The following is a 17,556-nucleotide window of genomic DNA, read 5'->3' on the forward strand; positions in this document are numbered from 1 at the left end:
ATATCAGTTTTTATCATATCAGGGTAGCCCCTTTAAAGGGAAAGAGAAAAGCTAGATTCAGTTTAATTATAAATAAAAATCTAGAAATTATTTTCCGTCAAAGGGTGAAAATCTCCAGATATTTGATATCAAATTGCCTAGCAATGCATTATTGCTAAATTGTTGTCTAAATTAAACATATATACGCTTTATTGTTGGGCATGATTCCATATGTAATGAAAAGTAACGTAAATGTAAAATGGTTGTTTTATATAGAATCCTCTTATGTAGTTTGTCTTCTCATTTTCTGATAAACACATGTATATTCAGTTAGGCTATCTACGATATCTGAGAACTATTTTTGAATTTTAAGTCTCGAAATAATATTGATACTTGTGCCATAATTAATTTAATAAACATATATTCGAACATGATAATTTTTCACGATGCAACACTACTCTACAAAAATTAAAGGCGTGGTTTCTCTATACCATATTCTCAAAAGATAATAGCGGACCAGGAGATGGAGGGTTTGCCGGAGGCATTGAACTACCACCCCCACCGCCGCCAAACGACAGACGAGAAGCCACAACATTAACGAGTAATGGCGACGATCCACCTCAACCTCCCGTGTTTGATGGGGGAAACTTTGGAGGCTTATTTCTTCTTCAAGGAGAAGGTAATACTTCGCCCGAAAATATTTACTTTTTATAGTGTGTGGAAAAAATCATTATTTGTGTACATTTTCCGTTAAGCCATTCAAGATGACGGCAGTAATGTTTAATTAACATATGTATCATTTACGGAGTCTTACATTGGAGCGTTTTTGCATTGCATATCTGGAATGCTCTTTAAAATAAATCCAAACTTTCACACTAATTTGTAAAAACACCAAACCCCCTTTAGTTTGAAAGGCTTTGACAATTGTTTTATTTGAAAGATGTACTTAAAGGAAAGTTTATCATTGCACAAATGTTAATAGACTAAACCATTTAGATTATTTGATACCAATTATAATGACTCATATAATCGCAGTTTTATGAACCCTTGTAAAATATGGGTCTGTAAATTGCACATCTATACAGCCCAAGTTATGATTTGATAATTTAATATTTTGCAGATCCAGTAGAACCACCGTTTCCTTTAGGAGGTCAGTTTTGATTTAAATATTGTAATTATTAAAAAATGTCACGTTTTCCTAATTAAAAAAAACCGTTTGCTAATGACCATTTTTTTTAAAGACTTGCTCCTATATCTACTCCTACACATTTTATAGGTCGACCCGAGCCTGTCGATGTAACCTTTTCAGTTACCAATGGTTTGTAACAACCCCCTTATACGCAAAAAATAATTGAAAGACAAACTAATTTCAAAAACAAAAATTAAATTTCCTCAATGACAACCATAGAAAGTAAGCAAAGTATTGATTTATTAACGTTTTTGTAACAAAATTTACTGAAGTAAATATTATAAAAAAAATTTATCAAATAAGATTTTTGGCTTTGCTGAATTTCAGATTTTGTAGCTTACATTTTCTTTGTTTTTAGGTAATTTTGGTCCACCCAACTCCGAGGACTCAATGCCGACAGGTGTGATGGAAGGTATTTAGAAATGAAATAGGTTTTAAAAAATACTATTTTTACATAAAAATTATAATTGTATAAATGAGAATAGGAAAAATTAAATATATAACTAATAATCTCACGTGACTTTCACTAAGTCTTTTGTAAATGTTTCTCCGCATAGCTAGTGATGCTTTGATTAATGGAATTCATAAAATACTGTATTGGGGTTTGATTGTTTCTTTTGAGGGAAGAATATTGATATCTGGACTTCTACGTTTCAGACATTGCTCACCATTCCTTTCAAAATAGGATAGGTAAGTATAAAATAGTGATTGCTTTTTAAACTGCCTTTTTGGTTCAATACTTCTCTAATATTTACATTCAATGTATATTTACCCTTATATTTGCATCCCCGACGTTCAATTTCCTATGAATACATATGGACGCATGAGCACAAATATAATGATATTTTTTGTTGTGAAATTAAATGAAAGATTTAAACTTCCATCACAAATTTGATATGTAATAATGAAAAATAATCGTTTAATCATATATATACGCTAATAAAAAGATCTTCTCGACAAAGTTTTTGACTCTATAACTAAGTCGCGGAAACAAACTAAATGATATGTTAATATAGCTATTCCATGTATGTTTCATATCACTGACTAAAATCGTATCTATATACTATATAATGGTTTTAAAGCGACGATACACAAATACTTCGTATAAATAACAACAAAATTGATAAAAATGTAAGCGTGGAATGCATATTTTTGAATATCTTCGGTACTGTAGCATACCGCACTGAATTTAATTTTTCTGCACATGCTTTGTGTGTCATAAGGCCGATGACATTCAAAAAATTGGCATTCAATGCTCAAATATTTATATGTTATGTTACTTTTTAGGTCCATTAAAAGTTGGTAAGTAATTTATCATTCAGTTGTGGATTCGTCTTGCTATTTCTTCTTTTTATTAAATGTATCTTTATCGTGTATACATAACAAACTTTAACCTGCTGAAAATATTATTTTAAACAAATTAACAGATATGTAAAAAACTTATCTAGTTAATCTTTTTTGCTCATTATTTTCATTGAAGATTATACACAAATTTCATGTGATTTTGACACACCCTGTGAGTGGTTTAGAATAGAGGATTGGACCGTGCAAAACAAAACAATTGGCAATGTTTCTGATCTTGGAGTGTACTACTCAGGTACAGTATCACACGTTCTTTTGCACCATGACATAATTTATTCCAAAATATTTATATCCCCCAGGTATGGTTTCCTATGTTTCTTTCGTAAACTTATTGTTAATCATAGCTCTGTAAAAACATACAGGAATGAAATTTACACATCCGTTTTATTGATGGGTTGTAACCTTTAGCAACTTTCGAAAAATCAATGACTGCACGAAATAATCATGATGATGTCAGACTCTATCGTAATTCCCATAGGAAAGCATTTGGCTGGTTTTTTTTTAATATACTTGGGCCCGTTTCATAAAGCATACTTAGGACTAAGTTATATCTTAGGAAAGAACTTTTTCCTAAGTTCATTACTTATCCGTTTCACTATTCTTGTCTGATCTTATGAAATTCCTAAGTTATGTCTTAACTTTAAAACAATTTAATCGATGTCTTAGGAACAAACTTAACATTGCGACTGTTTATTTTATAATGACGTTTAGAAAAAACGAATCATTATGACTTGTTCACTTTACTTGTTAACTGAAAACTTTAGAACTATCAAAATAAACATATATTTCTTCAATTAATTTCTCTGTGTAGAATTTTAATTTTATCATTTTTTAAAGATTATCTGGTCGCACGCGCAGATAGGTATCAAGTATTGTTATAGCTAGTGCACTAATGATAATGAAATAAGTCATGCCCCAGAATCACTGATATCTTAGATAGTTTGATAAAAACAGGAATAAATACTAAATAAAACTCAATTACAGATGTCCTATCCCTCCACCAAATAAGCTTTTCTTTTACGAAAGAAATTCTAGGTGTTTTCTTTGCGGTGGGATGAGGGGTTGTTTATTTCAGTTTTTGTTAACGTTGGGAGGGGTAGGAGTAACCGGCAAATGGTTTAGGTATGTCGATGCTTAATCATCCTTAGGAATACTGTTTCATTAAAAAAATTGTTGCCTTTTATTCTCGCCACCACTTTTAGCCAAGATGCATTTACTAGTATTTGCAATGTTTCCTTTTGTTTAAAAAACCCTATTCTTATACCAACCATTACAAGAAAACACGCGTTAAATTAAACTTAGTTTAAAAGTTCCACATCTTTCCATTCCAAATCCTACTTGTCACTGCATGTGTATTCCATTTTGAAATATACGTAAGATATAGTAAAAACATAATATTTGGATATCTCAGCGGGCATTTTTCAAGTTTGGGTTAATCATATCTGTATATGCTAACACGGACTAGTTATGATGGCCCAAAAAATGCACTCAATCGTTTGACCAATGTTTTCAAATGATTCATGCTTTCAAGAACTATATGTACATGCAGCAAAAAACAAGAAAGATACTGCGATCTCTCAAATTCAAAAAATACCGTTTTCTCAGAGTACACATACAGTTTTATTACGTTATTTTTATCTAATCGTGAAGGTAAAATATTATACAAAATTTCAGTACATGCACATAGGCACTACACTATTTGCACTCTATTTACACGTTTTAACCTTTTTTTTCTAATTTGTTTCTAGGTGAATAAGGAAATGTGTCTTTACGTTAACTTAGAAAGTTTACACCCACGCCATATTGAAAAAAATTTACATGATCGATATAAGTTTGACGAAAAAAACCGAAATGATTTACAAGTGGCTTACAATGTATCTGAAGATAAGATTTTATAGTCAACTGCGTTACGCTAAGAAAGTTTTGTGAAACAGCTATGACAAATCTTAGGAACTTCCTAAGTTATAACTTAGGCATATCTTAAGTTCTATCTTAGGAAACATCCTAGGAAATCTTTGTGAAACGGGACCCTGGTGTATATTAATAATGATTTAGTTAATTTTTTCTTACTTTTTACAATCAATTTATCAAGTTGTTGAAAGAAAGATGGAAATATAAACAATAAAATGTTTTCTTTTATGCTTCTTGCAAGTTATGAAAGAAGCGATCATTGCTGAAAATATTTACATATCTTGCTAATGCATAAACGCAAAACGCAAATAAAAGATATCACTACAAAATGCATCTTGGCTGAGTGAACATTTGATAGCAGTTATCATTAGTTTTCTATAGGTCTCAGCTTTGTGTCCAGTTGTTGAATTCTTATAACATTAGAATAATTATGATTGTTACCAATAAACCCAGTAAATCTATTAGCAATTGATATGAGTCAACTCTCCAGATTTATATTTATTGTACGTGAATACATTATTGCTTTTTTTTAAATACATTTTTTTAGTTTGACATTTTTATCTTCGTTTTGTAATTTCATATAAAGTTACATTTATATGAAATAAAATGAAAAATATATTATTGGTTTACATTTGCAGATAACTAACTGTTATTTCAATATAACAATGAGGAGATAAAAATGTCAAATTCAAATAAAATGAAAAACGTAGTAATCATTGGTTTACATTTGCAGGGAACTACCTGTTATTTCAAAATCATTTGCCCGGTGTAAATATCATTGTCACCAACGATGTTATTGTAAGTAAGTTCAACGCCGTGTTCTGTCTCTCCTTCGTGTACTACCTTCCCGGTCCCTCTGGGGTCCTGTACGTACAAATCGTTGATTCCAACACAGGGGACATGAGAGCGGTCTTTTCTGATAGAAATTACTCAGAAGTGTGGAGGAAAAGTAATGTCACCATCACAACCTCCAGCGATTTCGTTGTAAGTAAAATTCATTGTCCACCTTAGTAGAGCGTATAAGTAAATACCTATAAGCTTTATCATATTTGAAATAACGAAAGCAAGTGGCGATCAACACACATGGTAATTAAATGAAAATTCACTTTTTATAGATTTTACTGGAGGTGGAAAACCTGGTAAACGATTCAATGATTGCCATCGACAATGTTGTCCTAACAAATGAAACGTGTATTAATACACAAGAATCAGAAAGCAATCCTCCTTTAACAGGTATTAAAGTACTCTCTCTCTCTCTCTCTCTCTCTCTCTCTCTCTCTCTCTCTTTCTCTCTCTGTGCAATTTAATACATCAAATATAAAACAAAGCCTGCATGTTCCTTTAACTATAATTTAAACATCATGATATCGAAAATACGATGACATGATAAGATTGATGCTAGCACTATGTTGTCTAATTTGAAAAGATTATTTTTATTCTAGTCCAACCATTTATTCCCGCTGCACTATGAGATGGTTTATGGAACCGACTGGTATTAAGAAACGTTCGCTGTGTTTTATGGACATTAATTACTTGATGACCAAACAAGAATGAAGTATATTTCAGTAATGTTGTTTATTTAAAAAAAATATGAATACGTTGATAGATGATGTTTTGATATACAGTTAGACTAAATTATATGTGTATCAAGTTTGTAAAAATGAATTGATTTGCTACGACATCTATGTGAGTTTATCTAAATAACATATTAATATATTTTGTAACCAAATGTATCAGATTCATGTTGTGCAATTTTTATTAAAATTTTGTAATTATTTATTCATTTATAGAAAGTTTTTTTTGCTTCAAATGCATTTGTTTAAAGAACAAATAAATGGTATGATATCAGCTTAGCTATTTAAGTCACCTGAGTCATTTAAGTGTTCTACTGCTGTCAGTTTCAGTCCGTCGTCGTTTGTGGTTCGTCGTTCATCGGTCGTGAATTTTGAACATTTTTACCAAATTTAAAAAAGCATCTATGGGTGAAGGGGAGTAAACAATAGGAAATTCGAAAATTCATGGACCCTGCCCCCCCCCCCCCTCTTCCCCGGGGGTCTAAGAGATGGGACAAAAATCAAAAAATTATGCAATCATTTATCTCTCCACCAGTTTTGTAAAACTCATAGCCCCAGTGTCAGGGGTTCAGGCGTTAGGATGGGGCTCTAATAAATAAAAAGTGAAACTGCATTAATACTTTAAAAATCTTCTTCTCTGCTCTTGGGTATTATGCCCATGAATCAAGTATATAATTATGATGAAGAAGAATGCCTGTTATAATATTGTGAATATTACTAAATGATTTTTTTAGCTCTGTATTTTTAATGCATATGAATATACATTGCGAAAATCACACTGCTGTTACTCAGATGACCGATAAGGCCCATGACTTATGGGCCTCTTGTTTTTTTTAAATAATTTTATGAAAAGAAAAACCTGAACATTCATCATTAGTTATATCTGAATTTGTCACGTGACACCCGAGGCCATGAGCACGTAAATTTTTTGGTCCTGGTGATTTTGGTTTTATTGGAGTGTTTTTGATACAAAGTGGGATTCTATTTTGGTTTACTGTGTGTCAAATAGTGTTCTGTATTGATATATACTGGAAAAAAAGAGGAATTTCAACTTGGGTTTGTTTGAAACATGGAAACACGAAACAAAGGAATATCCAAAAAAAATTCTGACAACAGTTCACCCAAAGCCAAGCAAACCGAACATTCAGCAGAGCGTGACCAGGGTCCGTTATGTGACAAACTAAAAACCATATCGGACCAGGCCGAGTGTAATTATACCGAAATTACAACCTTGCGCTCCGAAAATGCTCAACTTTTTTTAAGCGTGAACTTGATCTCCTGCGGTCGGTTGTGATTAGAATGGACAGAAAACTGTCACACATCGATGATGACATAACTGATCTTCGCTCGAGATCGATGAAAGACAATATATTGATTCACAACTATCCTTATACCCAACAAGAGGACTTGGCCACAGCGATACCCAATGATATAAAGCAATCACTGGGTGTCGATGTTGAGTTTGTCCGCATCCACAGGAACGGGGTCCGCCCACAGTTCAATGACAAACCGGTCACAATAACCGCTAAGTTGAAGGATCGCAATAAAAAGGATGAGATTCTCAACGCGCAGAGGCTAAAAAAAATTGCAAAACAGCGTTTACCCTTCTTCATCACTCCCCAACAGCCCGCACCCCTTACCTCCGCTAGAAATAAACTTTTTGATAAAGCGGATTCATTTCGCAAGCAGAACATTAACGTTAAAGTTCAAAGAAACGAGATAACAATGCCAAACGGTACGAAATACGAGGAAGAGGTACCCCTTATTTCCAGTGCGGATGCCTTGCAAATTTCCTCTGAGGAATATCAGTCCTTGGACGACGTTGTGGTTGTCTCCACGGAACCGGTGCAGAAAGACGGGTCTGAATTTATGGCAGTTGGTGCTAATATTCAGTCCTCGGACGAGGCCCTGAATATCAACAAAAAAACATCAATAGACCCTTACGCTGCAAGTTGCGACAGCAGAATCCTCGTATACAGGTTTCGCGACCAAAGTGGAAAAACTATCGAAAATTACCACGACGATCGGGAGCATGGGGCAGGACGGAGAATGCTAAGGTACCTCCAAGACAATCGGATCAACGACGTTGCAATTGTTTTGACGCGATGGATGGGGCGCTCGCACATTGGCCCAGCCCGTTTTTCCATCATGGAAAACTTGGTTTGTGACCTTGTTAACAAACTAGATGATCTAAGTGACGCCGGAAAATAACTGAATTTTCCTCATTCACACTATAAACTATTAAGGACAATGTCCGAATTACTTGTCTTTATAATTACGTATTTTGAAAAAAAAACTGTATATGTATTTTCAAACACATGAAAAGATCCCATTAATTAATTCAAATGCCGACTTTTCATTCTGATTATGCCTATAATTTAATTCCGGAAATATTTATGTCTACCATTGTTTACTCTAATTTTAGTAACGTGTCGGCATATCCAATGTAAACATTCAACCCCTCAACCAAATTCACCGTACATCAGCACGTGCCTTTAACTTTAAACCCAGCAATCGAGCACTCCTTTTCTTTCCCCCTTCTGTATGTTTCCTTTCTCAATCATGTATCAACCTCAGACTAGTATAATTATTGGACAAGAGCATTTTTTGACCGTGTTGTTGTATTTCCAGCGAATCGTACAAGGTAAGCAAACTTTTTCTGTAGCATGTCTTCGGTAAAAATTATATCTGCTAACTGTCAGGGTCTGCACGAATTTATGAAAAGAAAAGATGTCTTTCAATATTATCGACAAACCCAATGCAATATTTTATGTTTACAAGACACTCATTTCACTTGTGATATGGAAGATAGTATTCAAAACGAATGGGGCAATGAAGTTTATTTTAATTCTTTTACCTCAAAGTCCAGAGGAGTAGCAATTTTTTTCAATAACAATTTTGAATATAAAGTACATAAGATTTTTACAAATGATTCTTGAAATTTTGTGGTACTAGACCTCAGCATTCAAAGCCATCGTTTAAGTTTGATCACAGTGTATGGTCCAAATGAGGACACGCCCCTTTTTTATGAAGAACTCTTTGAAATTGTAAGTGAAATAGGAAATAAAGACATAATAGTTGTTGGCGATTTTAATCTTATTATGGATCCCGATTTGGATTATTACAATTATCTTCATCTTAACAATCCTAAAGCAAGAGATAAAGTAATAGAAAAAATAAATCAATTCAATCTTATTGATATTTTTAGAGAAACTCATGCACCCTGATAAGAAAAGGTACACATGGCGTAAACCAACCCCTCTTAAACAAGCAAGACTAGATTTCTTTTTAATATCAAACACCCTACTGTGTATGTCACAAGAAAGTGAAATCATAGCAAGTTATAAGTCAGATCATTCACCAGTACTCCTTAGTCTAAAATTCAATGAATTTACACATGGAAAAGGTTTATGGAAGTTCAATAATGCACTTTTATATGATAAGGAATTCCTAGATGTTGTTAATAAAAAAATACAAGAAATAAAACAAAATTATGCAGTACCCGTATATAACAATGCATCTATTGACAAAATTCCAAATGATGAAATTCAATTCACTGTCAATGACCAGCTCTTTCTTGAAACACTATTAATGGAAATCAGGGGCAAATGTATATCATATTCTAGCTATGCCAAAAAGAAAAATAACGAAAAGGAGAAATTTTTAATAAACCAAATAAAACAGTTGGAGGAAAAGTATGAAGAAAACATTCAAACAATTAATTTTAAAAAGAAAGAATTAGAAAATATCAGAAATCACAAACTTATGGGAAGTCCAGTAAGATCAAGAGCTAAATGGACCTGTGAAGGAGAGAAACCAACAAGTTACTTTCTTAATCTTGAGAATAGAAATTTTGTAAATAAAATTGTCCCAAAATTAATAAAAGAAGATTGTTCCGAAGAAATCAATGGACAAAAGGAAATCCTGTTAGAGATAGAAAATTATTATAGAAATCTATATCAAAACAAGGGTGAATTTCAAGACTATGATTTAAATGAGATTCTAGAATCAGACTCTGAAATTTTTAAATTAAGCGATACTCAAAGAAATACCCTTGAAGGTGAAATAACTTATAATGAAGCCTCTCATGTATTGAAAAAAATGTCGAATAATAAGAGTCCTGGAAGTGACGGTTTCACTACAGAGTTCTTTAAAGTCTTTTGGAAACACTTAGGAGACTTTGTTATTAGATCAATAAATCACGGATACAATCTAGGGGAGTTATCTGTTACACAAAAGCAGGGTATAATCACCTGCATACCAAAAGATGGAAAAAGTAAATTTTACATGAAAAATTGGAGGCCAATCTCTTTATTAAATGTAGTTTATAAAATAGGGTCAGGCTGCATTGCTCAAAGAATGAAAACAATAATCAGTTCAATTATCAGTACCGATCAAAATGGCTTTGTTCCAGGAAGATATATAGGTGAAAATACTCGTCTTGTTTATGATTTAATGCAATATACTGAGAATAATGACATTCCTGGATTACTGTTAATGATTGATTTTGAAAAGGCATTTGACTCTGTCTCATGGAAATTTATTGATAAAACGCTTCAATTCTTTAACTTTGGTCCATCGCTCAGAAAATGGATATCAGTTTTTCAACAAAACACCTCCTCCTCTGTATCACAATCAGGTTACTTATCCAACTTTTTTAAATTAGAGCGTGGTTGTCGTCAGGGTGATCCAATTTCATCATATATCTTTTTACTATGTGCTGAAGTACTAGCTATTAAATTAAAAAATAATAAAGGTATAAATGGTATTAACATAGATAATTCAGAATTTTTGTTATCACAATATGCAGACGATACCCTTATTATATTAGATGGCAGTGAGAGGTCTCTCAGAGAAGCAATTAGAGAGTTGAATAACTTTTATCAAATTTCTGGTCTCAAAATAAATATATCAAAAACTCTACTTGTCTGGATTGGTAGTAAAAAATACTCTTCTAATATGATATGTGAGGAAATGAACTTTCAATGGACAAGCACCTTTAAACTTTTAGGTATATATTTTGATGTGGACTTAACAAATATACCAAAACTTAATTATGACAAGAAATTAGTAAAAATCAAGCATATCATCAATCAATGGAGTAAACGACGACTTACTCCACTTGGCAGAATAACTCTTATAAAATCATTGCTTATTGCACAATTAAATCACCTCTTCATTTCTCTACCCTCCCCATCAAATACTTTCATGAAAAATCTGAATGAAACTCTTTTTAATTTTTTATGGCATTCCAAAGTAGATAAACTTAAAAGAAAGCAAGTAGTGCAAGACTATATTAATGGAGGTTTAAAAATGCTTGATATTAACAATTACAATCTGGGATTAAAATCATCATGGATAAAAAGAATTCTTTATTCCCAAGAAACAAAATGGAAAGTGCTGCTTGGCAAAACTGTATCTATAGAAAAAATATTAAAAACTGGATCAGACTATATTAATGTTGTTAAAAAGGAAATAAAAAATCCTTTCTGGAAAGATACATTTACTGTCTTTCAAATAATTCAAGAAAAATTAGAAGTTCAATCATGGGATGAATTTATTACTCAGCCCATTTGGAACAACCCGAAAATCAAAATTGAAAATAAAACAGTTTTCTATACAAACTGGTTTGATAAGAACATAGTATACATAGCAGATTTGCTTGATGAAAATGGAAATTTTTATTCTTTACAAGATTTACAAAAAAAAATTAAGATAAAAACAAATTTTCTGAATTATGCATCACTTAGAAATTCAATTAAAGCAAGTCTCTCAAGCTCAAAAATTCAAATTGGAACAAATAGCCCTAGACCGTTTCTTCCTCATAATATTAAAACATTTTGTAACAACAAAAAAGGAACAAAACATATCTACAATATTCTTACTACAGAAAACATTACTCCTCTTGGAAAAGTAAAATGGGGAAAGTTTTTTGAAATTTTAGACCTTCAGTGGGAAAATATCTTCACATTTCCCTTTTTATACACCAAGGATTCTAAATTGCAATGGTTGCAATTTCGAATAAATCAGTATATTTTGACAACAAACTCATTTTTATTTAAAATAGGTAAAACTGACACAAAGTTGTGTTCTTTATGTCAAAGTAATGAAGAAACTATCGTGCATCTGTTTTGGGACTGTTTACATGTCCAAAATCTTTTAAGCCACTTTATATCAATATGTGACGGAAAAGGTTTACATATTACATTAGAGGAAAAATCATTTATATTAGGAACCCCTAATTCAATTTATTTGGGTATAATTTTTCTTATAATCAAATCTTACATATATACAGGAAAAGATGTCTACAGGAAAACTTATCAATCCAAGAACTTCTGATTGATCTCAAAACCCATATAACTACACTTAAATACACTGCAACAAAACAAGGCAAATATAATAATTTCTTAAACCAATGGACTGACTGGCTTTTTCTCATGTACATGTAGATCCTGACCATTGACATATTTACATAAGGCACGATTTATATATACCTTGTCTGAATACAACAACTCGGTAGTAAATATTTTGATTACGCCTAATTATTAATAAAATATTTCTGACATGATACATGTATCCTCATAATTCCCCCACTCTCTCCCCCCACTCTCCACTTCCTACTGTCCCTCATTTTCTCTCCCTTAAATTTGTTGAAATTGATCTTGTCAACAGACTTTTCAATTGTGCTAAATATACTTACATGTATATATATATTGTATGATATATTGTATGTGCAAATGAAATTAATATCAATAAAAAAAAAAAAAAAAAAAAAAAAAAATAAATATCTGAATTTGTCATCTTAAAAATGCTAGTTGTGAACAAATTAATTATCCGATCTTTTAAATGTAATATTTTTGTCAATAAACCATTATTAGGACAAGAAAGAATTCAAATATTTAAGCTTTAAAATTTGAACATTTAATATTAGATATATTTTCTTCTAACGGAGGAAAGTTCAGCCTGACGATCACAAACCCTCCTTTAACAAATGCAGATAAGAGGTATATCAGATGTGATGTGTATCTGATTTCACATTACCATCAACCCAGTATGGTTACTTTAAGTTTAAAATGTAACTTTTCTGTTACTGGTACACCATGTACGCACTTTAACTCCAATAACTTTCCCAAATATCACTGTAAGTTAACATTGACCCTGTAACTAGCTACCCAAAACTTTTAAATATGATTTAAAGCCACATAATGTAATTCAGTAAAGAAATATAAAACATAAAAGAAGTCGGGCATTACGCTCGTTTTATACAAAATTCTATTTCCCAGGTAAGTAGAAAAGTATATATCTGGCAAATATCAAAAACCCCTAAAATATTATAATTCTCATGAATAATAAATAGAGATGAGGGAATATTTGAATTTGACTTGCCATTGTTTCTCTCTTTTAACATTTCCTTCCAGGTAAATTGATCTCGGATGTTGTCTTACTTTTCCGTTTGTTTAACTTTTTTTAACATCAAATAGATACACGCATGTATTTTATCTTTTTTTTAGGAAATAACAGTGAAAAACATTAGGGAATACATTTAGATTCCACTTTTATTCATGGAATATGTGTTCAATATATTGTTAAATATATTGTTGCTAGACAGAGAAGTAAACGAGTGCAATTTGGAAGAGTTGTTGTACTATCGATATCGTAAAGTGCTTACAGGGTTTTCTACACCAGGTTCTTTCACCGTCGATTAACTCTCTATGGAAGTAGAGAAGTTTTTTTAGTTTACACATTTATTAACAAGTTCATTGACATATGGTACAAAAAATTCTTAAGACGATATAGAATTCCCTAGATGTCAAGTTATCACATTGTTTAATTTTTATAAAGAAGAGGATGTTTTATCATCCTAATAACAGTTAAAGAGTTCTTGACTGATAATTGCTCCGACAAGATTAACCTTGACATGAACAATGGGTATTTGACAACTTTATGACTATTTAACATCCAAACTTTTTCATACAGTTACGGCCTACATGTTTGAGCAATCTTCTTAACAAATACATTTAAGAGTGGAAATTATTTGGATGATTTCACCATTTGACTATTTGCTGTAATAAAAACTTTTGTATTAGAGAGGTTTAGCAAACCGACGTGTACGCGTACTTGTACGTGTAGCTTACAAGTTAGAATTACACGTACACGTTTTTTCTTTTTTTCTTGTTTAGCAATTGTAACGTGTACGTGTACGTGTAAGTATTTTACATGCAAACGTCTTTATGATTGGATAAATTTGAATGTGTTAGCCAATCATTTTTTAATAAACAATTTTGTTCAATATGGCGCTCAATTCAAAGACATTGGCAGCAATTTTAGATGATGATGATCTATTGCTACTGGACACAGTGCAATCCCAAAAATATTCATCAATTCTACAGTTAGAGGACATTTCAGATACTCAGTGTAAGCATTTAATTCGTTTTGATAAAGGAGGATTAAATGATTTGAGATGCATGCTGGAAATCCCACAGGTTTTTCGATGCAATAATCGCACAGTTTGTTCTGGAATGGAAGGGTTGTGCGTTGTAATTCGGCGGCTAGCATATCCAAATCGTCTCGATGATTTATCACCGCTATTTGGAAGAACAAAATTCGAACTGTCAAACATATTTAATACAAGTCTTGATTATATTTGCGAGAACTATTCATATCTTCTCGATACATTGGACAGACCCTGGTTGTCCCTTGATCAGCTCCAGGTCATGGCAACCGCTATTAAAAATAAAAACAGTCCTCTAGAAAATTGCTGGGGTTTTATCGATGGAACTATGCGTCCAATATGTCGCCCAGCACATAATCAAAGAATTGTTTATAATGGTCACAAAAGGGTCCATGGCCTAAAATTTCAAAGTATCATGGCCCCAAATGAAATCATTGCCCACTTTTATGGACCAGTGGAGGGGAGACGACACGATGCTGGTCTGTGAAGAGAAAGTGGGGTAGAAATTGACATGCATCGACACATGACTACTCCGAACAACGAAGTCTACTGTGTATATGGAGATCCTGCATATCCCTTAATCCCGTACATCATTCCCCCATTTAAAGGTGCAGTTCTATCAGCTAACCAAGCGCGATTCAACAAGCGCATGTCAAGCGTCAGAATTTGTGTGGAGTGGGGTTTCGGAAAACTTTTGAATCTGTTTGCTTTTCTTGATTACAAAAAAACCACAAACTCTATCTTCAACCCATCGGAAAATACTATAAAGTAGCCGCATTACTTGCAAATTGCCACACATGCTTATATGGGAGTGAAACTGGTTCCTTTTCCGGTTTAAATCCCCCATCCCTACAGGAATATCTGCATCGTTGACTTTTTACAAAAACGCTACATGTAATTCAGAGAGACAGGAGTATTTAATTTTATTCATGTTTTATTAATGTTATGTTAAATTTGATATTTATTGATAAACAATTTTATCTCATCATATTTGAAAATCATTTTTGATTCAATACTTTCTCGAGAAGTTGTAACATAAAAGCTTTTTCTTTTTTCTCAGTTTCTATTCTTTCCCTGCGTTCTTCTCTCTCTAACTCAAATCTTTCTTTTTCAAGTCTAAGCTCCTCGCTCCTTAACTTCAAATTTTCTATCTTATTTTTGTTCTCAATGTTGACCTTTGTTTGTAAGTATTCCATGACATTTGTAGAAGATGTTCTTTTCTTTGGAGTTTGGTTTTCTTCTTCATCTAAAATAAACAAGTTGAAAAGTTTATCATACTGAAAGCAACAAAACACAGAACATGTAAAACAGTTTTAGAACAGTGTTGGCATGAGAAAATTAATAATTAAATTCTATTCCAAGATCTAACTTAAGATTCGGTGTTATTTATCTCATTAAAATAAAGCTCAAGGTACGCCCATATTTTCTCTGTTTTATTTACCTTTGCTCAAATTTTCAAGAGCTCTTTTGCGTACATCCTTTCCTTTTTGATCATCCTCCGACTTCTTTTCTTTTTCAGTTTCCTTGACTTTCTCTTCCTCCTCTTTTAATTCTAAAATGTCGTCTAATAACGCCGTTTTCTCGTCATATTCTTCAACAACACCTGACCTAAATAGATCACATGTAATCTTTAGATTTTCTTGTAGGTTTGGTTAAATGAACGTATACATTTGGTTCATATAAACTTTTATAATTAAATTTTCCGTCAGTGTAATTACCCCTGCCTCCTCAACACATCTTAGATTAGTGCTTCATGCATATACATGTATTGTAATCATAACGGAATTCATTGTTAAGTTTTTAAACATTATGCGGCACCGAAGTCATGAAAATTAATTTACAGCTAAAATACAATTAAAATTATTTAGAAATTCATATTCATGAAATTAACTTGAGAACTCTATAGTATAGTATAATTATAATAACATTTAGCTACACTACATTGATATTCAATTAATTTTGTTTTTACTTTTTCTTGCTTTCGGCATTGCTCTTCTTATGATGGTCCAACATTAGATTCATCCTTTCCCTGACCCGTCTGCCATCCACAACAAAGCTACGCCTGCTGACCGTATCGCTAATTTCAGACCACTTCGTCCGGTCTTTAAATGGATTTTTTGCCAACACTTCTTTCAAAAGTGACAAATCATCATTCTCCGAAAATCGTATTTGCTTTTTACGCTCCGACATGTTTAACTGTAAAAAAAAAAGTGAAAACATAAACAGAGCATCTCTCTCTCTCTCTCTCTCTCACTCTCTCTCTCTCTCTCTCTCTCTCTCTCTCTCTCTCTTAAAAAGCTATGCTATTTTTATTTAAAATAACTTTATTTACATTTAATAACTCTTTTCTATAATTTGAAAAGTTAATTATACACGATTAGTCACAGCTCAGTGTGTTTTAGAAGCCTATAATTAAAGACGAGATAGGTGTTTTAAACACTCGATAAAAACAAAATTTTCAATGAAAGACATAAAGTTTTTTGTAAAAAATCTCGTAATAAGTCTCCAAGTTTAGGGAAAACACACACTTTTATCACAATATATAATAATAAAGAAAATATAAGCTACAAGTTTGCACTTACGGGTACTCGCTGTTTCACACGTTTACAGCAACTTGTAGAATTTCGTCAATAGCAAAATTGATGACGTAATGCGCACATTTCCGGGGGAAATCCCCTGCTACACGTACACGTACGCGTACACGTCGGTTTGCTAAACCTCTCTATTAAGAATAAGACAGAATCGTACATTGGCAAAGGAACCATCTTCTTGCCTTGCATCTATTTAATGGCCATTGTACAAATATGTTTTCTAAATGTTTACATAACGCCCCTATCAATAATATGATGGTTTTATAATTAGCTCTTTATAATGTTGAAGTGCACATGGCTGTCTGCCAGCATTGGGTCCTGTTGTAATCAACCAAGTTATTACTATAGCCTACTGTTATTGTGCGTTTAAGTGGTATTTTAAAAAAAAAAATAATAGTTAAAATAGCTCTTTCGACCCTATCATTGTTATTACCCCTTTCTTCACCGAGAGCCAGACATCAAAATAGGTTTTGATTTGACTTGTACATGTAACTCAAA

The 17,556-nt window shown here is 32.4% G+C and overlaps 1 protein-coding gene and 2 pseudogenes across 1 annotated transcript; 2 read left to right on the forward strand and 1 right to left on the reverse strand.

The window, feature by feature from the left end:
- The first annotated feature begins 200 nt into the window (after positions 1 to 200).
- Positions 201 to 6,289, forward strand: LOC128176580 (uncharacterized). The gene is made up of 11 exons (XM_052843008.1): positions 201 to 222; positions 485 to 658; positions 1,100 to 1,129; positions 1,256 to 1,297; positions 1,527 to 1,580; positions 1,826 to 1,858; positions 2,456 to 2,470; positions 2,649 to 2,765; positions 5,175 to 5,425; positions 5,557 to 5,674; positions 5,884 to 6,289. Exons 1-11 carry the CDS (start codon positions 201 to 203, stop codon positions 5,910 to 5,912), a joined length of 885 nt encoding a protein of 294 aa, XP_052698968.1. The 3' UTR covers positions 5,913 to 6,289.
- Positions 6,290 to 6,926: 637 nt separating this feature from the next.
- Positions 6,927 to 8,226, forward strand: LOC128160146 (uncharacterized; annotated as a pseudogene).
- Positions 8,227 to 15,465: 7,239 nt separating this feature from the next.
- LOC128160157 (trichoplein keratin filament-binding protein-like) lies at positions 15,466 to 16,698 on the reverse strand (annotated as a pseudogene).
- Positions 16,699 to 17,556: the final 858 nt, after the last annotated feature.

Source organism: Crassostrea angulata, chromosome 1 (assembly GCF_025612915.1).
Source record: "Crassostrea angulata isolate pt1a10 chromosome 1, ASM2561291v2, whole genome shotgun sequence".
Classification (NCBI taxonomy): domain Eukaryota; kingdom Metazoa; phylum Mollusca; class Bivalvia; order Ostreida; family Ostreidae; genus Magallana; species Magallana angulata.